Raw genomic sequence first — 11,690 nt, 5'->3', positions numbered from 1 at the left:
CTTTGCTTCAATATTTCATTTGGGTCTTCAAGCACCTAATAATCTTGAAATAACATATCCATGAAAAATATAAATTAACACATTAACAAAGTCTTCACATAAAAAAAGTCTTCCATCAAAGAAGTAGAAGATTTTCAAGTGATCCCATGTGTTCCTGCAAAGCAAATATAAACAATAGTGGACATCTAGAGGTCGTCCACGTGTCACCATGTCAGCAAATGAGTGGACATCGGGAGGTCGTCCATGTGTCATCATATTAGTAAAAGGGATACATAAGGCATGTTGATCCCCATTATCTCTCTCAGGCCCAAAAGAATTCTTCTCCGAAGAATTAGAGGTAAAATACTGGGAGTAACATTCCGAGCTAAAATGAAGGAGGACTTCCTTAAGATTTTAGCTCCTTTCGGGAAGTGGCTTATCTCTCCACTTGACCATGAACTTCCGGTATGATCTTGCCTGTGTGAACTTTAGCTTGTCATCCAAGATTACATCAAGGTTCTTGGGCATGGGTAAGGGTAGAGGCAAAGGCAATTATGGGTTTTCAGGGTCAAGAGGAGTGGGAAATGGAGTGGGGTCACCTGCAGGGTTAGAATTTGAAGGTTCTACAAAAGAAGATGCTACAAGAAATGGGGTTATATTTTCAACATTAAAAATATTGCTTATACTAAAATCAACAGGAATATTAAGCATGTAAGCATTAGAACCAGTTTTATTTAAAATTTTGAAATGATCCATCTTATTAGCATGTAACTTCCTGACCTCTCCTACAGAAATTTGCTTAGGATGAATATGGACTATAACTATATCACCCTTTGAAAATTCTTTCAACATGTAATATATGTCAACAGTAGGTTTATAATGTTTATGATTCAAATTAACCTTCATTCTTATTTCAAAGTGTAGATTGTTTATATGTTTTGCAAAAGCATTAATTAGCTCACTCACTCTTGACTTAGTGGTAATGGAATAAGATCTACAGGTTTTTTAGGACTATATCCTGTGATAACTTGAAATGGTCTGAGTATTGCAGTGCTATCCACTGAACTACTAAATGCAAAATTGGTCATAGGAAGGCATAAATCCCAAGCTATGATGTTTTCAACTATCTTACATCTCAACAGGTCCCTAAGGCTCCTATTTACTAGTTCAACTTGACAATTAGTTTGGGAGTAGTAAGCACTAGAACATTTAAGTTTGGTGCCTAACATGGTCCTCAAGGCTTTCAAGAAGTAACCTATGAGTTGTACATCTTTATTTGAAACAATGGTTTTAAGAAACCTATGCTCGGTGACAATCTTGTTGGTTGCTCTATCATTGATGCATGTGCTCAAAGTGTTATCTTCCTTGGGATTAGGGAAAGTAGGGTAGCCAAGTGGACCTAAACTCTTATAAACAAAGTCATGTTCCTTCAATTCATTCACTTGTTTCAGCTCCTCATGTTCTATCAGGTTCACTCTATGATGTGGTAAATGAGGTAGAGATGAATAAGGAATAAGGTCAATGATATGTTGATTGTCTCTCATGGGAGATGACTCACTAGGTGACTCAAAGATGACATCCTTAAACTGAGAAGGTAGGGATGATACTTCTACGAGTGTTTCCTGATGAGAAAGGGGTGTTTCAGTTTCCTTAGTAACATCCACCGATACTTCCTGTGCTTATTGACTTTCCTAATCACATGGCTTTTTACTTATGGGGTTCAAGGTTTCACCACTAATTTCTCTCTTTTCCTTCTCATTTTTCTCATTATCTTCCCTTTCAAGTGCTAAGTCCATAGGTGCTTTTCCTTTGTCCATAGGTTGTTAGACTGGTGAATTGCTTTCTCGGGAGGTGACTAGATCTGATTGCGCTGGTCGGGATTTTTCATAACTCTGAATCTGGTAAGAGTATGACTCATTGGAAGAGGTATCAAACTGTTTTCCCATGGTCTCTTTAGTCCTTTGCTCAAAGTTATAAGCTAAACTATAGGCTTGTTCAAGGGACTTCATGTGATATGGGAATAGTTTTCTCCTTAGTTTAGGCTTTAGTCATAGACAAAATTGAGAGGTTTGTTGACTGTCAATCTCATAGACACCACATCTTACAATCATCTTATCGAATTGATTCATATATTCTAAAACAGTCATGCTACCTTGACGCAAGTCGTAAAGCTGATCTATAAGGTGCTCTCTATATCTAAGGGGTGCATACTTCTCCCTTAATCTATCTTTCATTAGATCCCAATGCTCAATGGGTCTATGGTTTAACCTCGCTTTTTGCCTCTCAACATTTGTCCAACGGAGTTTGGCTTGCCCGGTTAGTCTCATTTTTGCAAACCTCACTCGGTGTGAGTCATACATCTTACACCACTCAAAATAGGTTGTTGACTCTATGCGTCAAATCCAGTTTTGATAATGACAAATCACTTGGTATTTGATCTGTGCATTGAGTTTGTGAACATGAACCACATTAGGCATGCACAGAAGAATAACGAGTCATGGAAGCCTTAAAGTAAAACATACATATCTTGGCAAGATCCATGGAACTCATAGAGTACGAGAATCAAGATGCAAGCGGCAAAGTTCAAGATCATCTTGGAAATGGGTACTTAGATCTTATGTATTTACATTTTCGTATGATTTAATTTGAGGCTCAACATATACCTTAGAATGTTTTTAGGACTCATGCATTTCATGAACATCATTAGGGGAAATTCAAGGACTTAGAAATATTGTTAGAACCTTGGAAAATGTTTTTATAAAAGAGTCAAGAAAGAAAGCAAAGCAGATTTTTAAGTTAGAAAAGGAAAAATTGAGAAAAATTGCACTTTGGTAGCTTGAACTTAACTTCAGTCGCCTGAAGAATTTCTTTAAGAGCCTAAAGATTAAGTTCGGTAGCTTGAAAATTTAATGGTGAAACACAGAATCAGGTCAGGCACTTCGGTTGCCTGAACTTGGACTTCAAACTCGCTACTTTAGGAGCCTGACCCCCACTTCAGTTGCCTGAACTCACAGGAACACTTAAAAATCAGATTTTTATTAAAAGGACTCATGAGATATTTCATTGATCCAACGGTTGAGATCAATTCTAAGGGCAAGACACTATATATACATCATCTAAACCCTAGTGTATGAGCTAAGACAAAAGAGAAGATCAATGAAAAGAGAAGAATACATATTATTGAAAGAATATTGAGAAACTTGCTCTTATTGCTATACGATTGCCTACACTTCAACTTCTACTCATCGAACTTGGGCAAATCAACTCAAAATCTCGAAGGGAACTCGTTTACTCATCTAGTTTTTCATTCTAGTATTGAGGTTTGATCATTCAAGTTAATATTTTCAAGAGTTTCTCATCTCATCACTTGTGATTGAATATCATTAGAGAGATTGATCTTGAGTGTGCATATACATATAAAAATTATTTTTGACAAGATCATTACTTGAGAAAGGTTTTAACTATTGGTTGAATAGTTTTTGATTCAAGAGTATATCTATGTTTCAAAGAGCTTATCATTGCAAAATCTATTTTTGAATATTCGATAAGAGGTTGATCTTGTGTGTGCATATAGTAAATCATTTTTTAGAAGATTACCACTTGAGAAGAGCTTTAGTTATTGATTAAATATTCTTGGTTCAAGTGAGTTTTTATTCAAAGAGTTGATATTTTTAATATAACAAATCTACTTATTTGAATATCCTTAGTGTTCATAACGATATATTATTGAGGGATATTTTCTGAAATATATGACATTGGGTTTTTGATCTTTGGTATACATATCATATATATATTTGTATATTACAAAGATCGTGTAATGATTGAATATTTGAAAGAAAGCGTTTTGATCTTGATTGATCTAATATTCAAGACAAAGTTTTTGAATAAGTTCACATAAGATATAATTGTGCATTTTCGCGAAGTGAACTAGAACCCTAATATTCTCAAAAGCATTTAAATATATCATTACTTGAGAGTTTTTGTTTAAAGAGGGAAATTGTGTATTGAAGCACATCATTCATAAACGATTGTATCGTTTCATTCATACTGAGCTTCAAGTTTCATCATATGATTATGTACTAGGATTTTGAATTGTACTCACTAGCTTTGTTAGAAGCAATTTTGAGTGTTTTACAGATTTCATTGTATTCACGGTTTGGATTGTGAACAGGGGTTGAGGAGAGAGTTGTATCTCTTGTAAGCAGCGGAGTAGGAGGGAGTTGTACCTCTTGTAAGCAGCGGATTGTAAGGGAAGCTCTGTCCCAATTTAAGGAGCAGGGATTTTAGTGAAATCCTTGACTGGGTTGCTCAAGGCGAGGATGTAGGCCGAGTTGGCTGAACCTCGTAAAAATTGCGTTTGTCTTTTCTCTTCCCTTAACTCTTTACTTTCTGCACTACATTATATTATTTGCATTGCATGTGGATGTTGAATTACTTTACACACAATTAATTGGGTAAAAGGAACTCATTGATAAAATAAATTTAATTCAGTTATAAATCCCAGCAATTGATTTGGTAAATATACAAATAGGGATTAAGTTGTAAATAGGTTCAAAGATTTTTTAAATACCCAATTCACCCCCCTCTTGGGACTACACCTTAATCAACATAGGCACCCATTCAAGTCAACCAATCTTGGAAGACTCTAGGATCCTTTTGTCCATCAAAGGTGGGGGCTTTTATCCTCATTTCATCATTGTAAGGATCACAATGGTCCTTACGGCAAGGTCTCCTAATATGAAGGTCATCAACGTCATAGTCCTCATCATTTTAATGTTGGGCATAGGGCTCATGACGTGGGGGTATCCTAGCAATGTCATCTTGTTGACTCTTTCGCCTTTGTGGAGGGAGGGAAGGACTTTCTCTATGAGCCATAAGTGGCTCTCTCTTAACATGAATGCTACGACCTCGGTAAGGATTCTCGACTTGAGTAAACATCCTAGGGGTTGGAAAAGGATTCGAAGAGCACAAGGGCAGCCCTTTGGAATGGTGTTTGGTTACACAAGGCAGGTCGAGTGTAAACCTAACATAACTAAAGTCCAAATACCCAAAATTCAGAGTATAGGTGGGCTGTTCTGGGAAAATCGTCACCCATTTTTCTGGAAACTCGAGAGTTGTTAAAGGATTTTCAACTGCGAACACCTTTCGGTATTTGGGGCTTAACTTTTGCTACAAAACTCCAAATAAGGCAATTTTAGTATCAAAAGAAAGCTAAGAAAAGTTCCCACAACTTTTGTGTTTAAGTTTTTTGAAGATGGGAAGGTTTTGATAGTGAAAATCGCACATTCTGCAGGTGAAAAATAAAGGTGTTGGGACTTAAAAGGTTCGCCTAATTCGACCTAGTCTATAATACCAAGATGATGTAGGACGGGAATGGTCAACTTATGTCCTACTATTCAATCCTCACATAAGCATATATACTTAAACACTTTAACTTAATAATTTAATTATCCGAACATAAACACAATAAATCATGTTTTATTTCACATGTTCAAGGATTTTGAAAAGGTGTATGACTTGTCCTGCAATTATGTCTCAATTGGTTCTTTCACAAAGGAATCAAGGTATATGCTAAAAAGTTGTTATTTCAAATATTCAAGAATAAAAGTCCTATGTTAGCAAACTAATATTCATACAATTAATTTTAACTAGAAAGTACCAATATTGCAATCTATGGATCAAATGAGTTACTCAAAGATGTGATTTTAATCTACTAGCAAGGGTTCACAAGATATAGTAAAGGATTCAAACACAAGTACTGAAGTTACCAAGGGATTGATTTGGATCACTTGACCTTGTTCCACACATAGTTAGGTCACACCGTAGGTCCTTCGTACAAGCTTTGAAACATAAGATGAACACAACAATGAAGTGTAGATGATGATCGTTGTGTGGGTGTATAAAGGTGTTGGCCATGTGGTGTTGATGGGGGCCGTGAGAGTATTAGATGGAGGAGGGGTTGATGGAGTCGTTGGCTAGTTTAAGGGTCTCTCACCACTTGATCTCCAGAGAGAACGTTGTAGCCTCACACTACTCACTCACAAGGAGAGGGACAAGCTTTACAAGTTCAAGTAAAGAAATGTTTCTTCTATATTCAACTTCAACTTTATATCTTGTTCTTATAATAAGAATGCTATTTATAGGCATAGCCTAGGAAACAACACATTAAACACTCAACAACTCTCAACAACTTTCAACAACTATTAACCTAGCACATTTAATACTTACTAAAAAATAAGGAACTCCAACTTATAAGCACACAAGTCAAGCTTAGTTGTCTTGCATTATTACAATTCAAATTTGAAATTTAAACATATTTCAAAAGGAAGGCCAAAACTGTGTGGGGCCTATTAGAGCCATGTGGGGCCCACATGGGTTTTGAGTTGGACTTTGCTTCAATACTTCATTTGGGTCTTCAAGCATGGTCTTCAAGCACCTAATAATCTTGAAATAACATATCCATGAAAAATATAAATTAACACATTAACAGAGTCTTCACATAAAAAAAGTCATCCATAAAATAAGTAGAAGATCTTCAATTGATCTCATGTGTTCCTGTAAAGCAAATATAAACAATAGTGGACATCTGGAGGTCGTTCACACGTCACCACGTCAGCAAATGAGTGTACATCGGGAGGTCGTCCATGTGTCATCATATCAGTAAAAGGGATACATAAGGCATGTTGATCCCCATCATCGGGGCACTTACCTTACTCAATAAGCCCTTAGGTGGTTAGTTTATCTCGTACTCACACATTCACACATATGTTTAACAGCGAAGGCTCCCGAGAATAAGAAAGTTTACCCGCCCATACAAGTAGTTTCCCTCTGCCTTAATACATTATGTAGCCCACAGCTACATCTGATACATATCAGGGCACTCGCCTTTCTCAGCAAGCCCTCGGGCGAAGAGTATACTTCGTCCCATATACATATAATACTATTATATTAAATACTGATAATACTTTACTACATTACTTTTTATGCTGTTATCTCTATGTCATTCATTACATTTACATTCATATTCTACATTTCTTATTTCTGTATTCATGTCTGCTTTCATATATTTTGTTTTCATATCATTCTCATTTGTTGTTCTTATATCCGTTGTTCTCATATATGCTATTTCTATATCCATTTTTCTCATATTTATCCATGGTTAAACTTACAATTATGCGTTTAGAACTCTTTGTACCAGTGAAAAATCATAGTCATGCTTCCGGCCCATGTTGGGTTGTGCAGCCCAAAGGCTAGACTTAACCCTGGTCTGCCCACCAAAGTTAAATCAACCACGTTCTACAGTTTCTAGGTCCAATTGGCTGTTCTCATACTGGTCTAGACTCCAGGGAGACACTACCTTTCCTAGCATAATCGACTATCTCGTCTCCACACTTTATCTAAGACGTGTGGGTGCACTAACACTACCATACATATCTGCAATAGTACTGTGCCCTTTTCTAATCCACCAGAGTTCTCCAACCATACATTGTACTTTGACATTACCAAACACATGCAAAATAAATCATATCACATTTTAATTTTTAATACATTTCCAGTATTTCCAACATCTCATACATATATCATAGTTCAACACAAAAACTTCATTTTACTTATGCCACACAATTTAACAACAAATATTCATACGTTCACTGAAAATAAGCCAACCCATAATCATCGTTCATATACTGAAAATATACATTTAATTTCTTACGCAATTACCTAGAAAATCTACCATTTTAACATTCCATTTTCACAAATAATATCTAGTGCCCCCTAGGCTAAAAAATTTACAATTCAAACGGTTGGCTTTTCAGAACTCACATGAAAATCATATACATATATACATAATATTTCCATTTTTCATCAGTTATTTCCTCAAAAATCCTAATTTAAAATATTCCACTCACTTGATTTCCTAAACTACACTAGCAGGAACCCCAAAATGATGCCCGTGGCATTCACCCGAACTCTGAATCAAAAACCCTAGTTTAATCAGATAAACCCAAAATAACCTATTATTTCAACATTTTCTCAACCTATAAACCTTGAATAAACATTTAAAACCTCAAAAATTAGGAATCCTAACCCTTACCTCAACTTTGGAGCGATTCCTAAAAAGCCCAGTTTAGAAATATGCTCTACTAGATGTGTAGAGAATCTCCCCTAGAACACCATAGTGGTTCCCTTTTGTTGATTCGGGCTTAATCTAGGCCGGAGTCTTAGAGAGAAGGCGAAGAAAATCATTTTTAGAGAGAGAAAACGAAGGTTTTGAGTTTGCTTAATGAATAAGAAACAAAAAATTCAATTTATACTTGACCACTCTCGTCGACGAGCCACTGAAGCACATTCGTCGACGAAAGAAGGACTTTGTCGACGAACCCAAATTCTAAAATTTTTGTCGTTCGGGATCTCTTCGTCGACGAGATCTGCTGTCTTTTCCTTTTAAATCTTTCCCTTTTCCCTTATTAATTATTTATCTATTCTATTTATTATCTTTCCTAATTATTTTAATAGTTATAATTTCTCGGGTCTCTACACACCAACCCTCCATATAAAAATGATTTCTTTCTCTCTCCTCTCTCATTTCTCCTGATTATTTTCTCTCTCCTCCCTCTCTCTGGGGGTCCTCACTCGCCTCCTGAAAGATAATCTTAAAATTAGGACAAGTAGAGTACTCGTCCTTCAAATGACCAAACCAAATGATATTCGGTCTCAAGATATGAAGAATAATTGTCACCCTAATAAGGCCACCAACCACTTATTTTAAGCACTAAAACAATGCTTGAGAGCAAAAGTGTACTTGTTAAGGAATTCTACCCAACAAGCATGCTTCGCACTCGAGCACTCAACTTCTTTTGCAAGTTTAGATATTGCAAAGTAAGGTGGTAAAAAAAGAGTACAAACTCTTGGGATAATAAGTATTACTTCCAATATTGGAGGGATCTCACTACAACATAGAACTCCTTATCTTATGTTCTATACATCTATTTGGCAACTGAGAATTTTTCACTCAAGATCCCCTCTATACCTGTCCCAAAGACATCCCAAGCCATCTAAAAAACTCTACTAAAACCCAGATGTCTAAGTACATGCGATTCGGTCATCTTCTATATGAGCTCTTTAAAAATCCTAGTAGTTGATGAGGTCTAATGAAACACTCCTCCAAACACTCAATGGTAGGAGTCATAAGGTCCAATGAAACACTCCTTCAAACGTCTCATTGGTCAAAATTGGAGAAAGTAGTAGGCACTCCAAAAGAATACAAGAGGCATTCCATATTTATTTTATCATTTATTGTTTAATTTAGAAATAAAAAAGTAAATAAGTGAAAAAAAAAAAAGATAGGACAAAATTGTAAATTTTATTGAAAAAAGTAAGAGGTAAAATCTTTATTTGATCTAAAAAATTAAATATAAAGTGCCAATAACACTTTTAAAAAAATAAATTCATGTAACCAATCTAGAAACACTACAAGTAAATATAATTATATAATATAAAAATAAAAAAGATAAAAATATTATTTCTTTTTTTAAAATTTGGAAAAAAAATATATAAGCTTTTTTCAAAATTTCAAAAATCTGAATATTCTCTTGATATTAATTTTTAAAATACTCATTATATCCTCCCATTAACTTGCCATTTTTCAAAGAATTATTTTTGTGGAGCAAAATTCTTTTTTACATAAAAGTATAAAAATATTTTTTAAAAATATAAAATTAAAAAAAGAAAAAACATAAAATATCTTCCCAATAGGGACCCTTCCACTCGCCGTTTATTGGTTCTCAGCCACAAGATTTTTCATTTTTTCCCTTTCAATCATCATTATTATATTCACTTGCAAGTAAAGATATACCTTTTTTAACCAATTAAATATTTTAAAAATCATTTTTTTTAATATTTTCCCATTATCTTCTAATTTTTTTTTCTTCCTCTTCTTATCATCACCACTGGGGCCCGCCACCGGCCCACCCCTCTCAGCTCTTGCGGCTTGTTTGTCACTGTTTGTTTTCCGGAAAATGCTTTTTCCGTTCCATCACGATGCCAACGTGGTACCTCACGAAATTCTGACACGTGGTCGCTTTTTAACTATAGTGCGCGTGGGGGTTCGCTCATGCGAGGGCATTTTCGTACACCCACAGGTGTATAAAATGTCTCGGCCGCTCTCCCCATTTCGCAACAATCCACAGTAGAAGCAGAACTCGGAAGAAATGACTAAGGTGTATCCTAACGCCGCCAGTGCCGCCTTGACGGAGAGGCCGAAGCCACCAGCTTCGAGCGGGAACACGACGGTGTTGACCGTGTGGAAGAAATCGTTGCTCCTCAACTGCAGCGGGTTTACGGTGTTCGACTCCAGCGGAAACCTGGTGTTCCGCGTCGATAACTACGTCGCCGCCGGTGATGGCGAGATGGTTCTCATGGACGCTGCCGGCAAGCCTCTGCTCACCATCCGCCGGAAGGTACTCGATCTGCTCTATAATGACTGTGATTAATTTCGCCCGCGCTCAGTCAATTAGTTTTCTGTAACTTTTGACCTAATATTGTGAAATTGTATGGTGGTGATCAGAGGCTGAGCCTCGGCGACAGTTGGCTGGTATTCGAGGGGGAAACGGCGGTGAATCCGCGATTTTTGGTGAGGAAGCACGTGAACCTGTGGAACTCGAGGACCTTGGCCCACGTGAGCTCCGGCAATGGTGGCGCGTGGTCGACATCGCCGAGCAAGAACGCGTTGTATGAGATCGAGGGATCGTACTCGCAGCGGTGCTGCGCTGTGTACGACGGTAAGAGGCGGCGAGTGGCGGAGATCAAGCAGAAGGAGGCGGTTGGAGGAGTGGGTTTTGGCGTCGATGTGTTTCGTCTAATCGTACAGCCGGAGATGGATACGGCCCTCGCCATGGCTCTGGTCATCCTCCTCGACCAAATGTTCGGTTCTTCAAGAAGATGATTCTCCGATTTACTTCTTGACTAAACCCCCAAAAAAGGAAGAAAAACAAAAAGATCTCAAACACACACACACACACACACACACACACACACAAAGAAATAATGTTCAAGGGTTCGGTCGTGCATAGATCGGTCAGCGGCTTTTTGGGAAGGGAAATGGGAAGCAGTAGCCACTAGCGATAGTTAGCATAGCATGAAGGATTGCAGGAGCAGTTGCAGCCCTGACCTGGATCGCCTCATTTTTCATGTTTTTATTTTTTTATTGTTGTCAAATTGCTGAGATCTTCCCCACTCGTTGTAGATTTTGTTGTCTTCTTCTACCCCTGTTGTATCATGTATGAGGGGGGTTCTGTACTTAGGGTTTGGTTTTTTCCTTTTAAATAAAAAACCAAAATCCCCGTGGGGAGTGTGCAGTGTATATATATATATATATATATAAATATTTATATATGTATGGGACTGCGAAGTTCATTCCAAGGGAAAAAAAAAATATTAAAAGGGGGTTTAGTTTTACGAATAAATGGGGTGTTCTTCTCGAATTTTCTGTTTGGATTGGTGGAAATTTTTTTCTTATACGGATGAAAGGGAGGAAAATTTGATGTTGAATTTTGCATGGTGGAAAAGTTAGGCAAATTATTGATTGCGAAAAGGTGGATCCCCAAATGAATAAGAATTGAGAAAAAGTATCAACATGAATGCATATGAAATAGAAAATAACAAAGAAAATCATGTCGGCAATTTTTATTTTTGTACTTTTTTGGTACATGGGC

The 11,690-nt window shown here is 36.8% G+C and overlaps 1 protein-coding gene across 1 annotated transcript; it reads left to right on the top strand.

Annotated features, from left to right (window-relative positions):
• The first annotated feature begins 10,090 nt into the window (after positions 1-10,090).
• Positions 10,091-11,459, top strand: LOC131159925 (protein LURP-one-related 8). The gene is made up of 2 exons (XM_058115170.1): positions 10,091-10,436; positions 10,544-11,459. Exons 1-2 carry the CDS (start codon positions 10,188-10,190, stop codon positions 10,919-10,921), a joined length of 627 nt encoding a protein of 208 aa, XP_057971153.1. The 5' UTR covers positions 10,091-10,187; the 3' UTR covers positions 10,922-11,459.
• Positions 11,460-11,690: the final 231 nt, after the last annotated feature.

This window comes from Malania oleifera, chromosome 7 (genome assembly GCF_029873635.1).
Source record: "Malania oleifera isolate guangnan ecotype guangnan chromosome 7, ASM2987363v1, whole genome shotgun sequence".
In the NCBI taxonomy this organism is placed as follows: domain Eukaryota; kingdom Viridiplantae; phylum Streptophyta; class Magnoliopsida; order Santalales; family Ximeniaceae; genus Malania; species Malania oleifera.
This window is presented reverse-complemented; position numbering and strand designations above follow the sequence as displayed.

What these genes read in the sequence shown, in the direction of transcription:
- LOC131159925 (XM_058115170.1), top strand. Translation starts at nt 10,188, where the DNA reads ATGACTAAGGTGTATCCTAACGCCGCCAGTGCCGCCTTGACGGAGAGG. An exon ending in TGCTCACCATCCGCCGGAAG is followed by an intron (nt 10,437 to 10,543) that starts GTACTCGATCTG and finishes GGTGGTGATCAG; the next exon opens with AGGCTGAGCCTCGGCGACAG.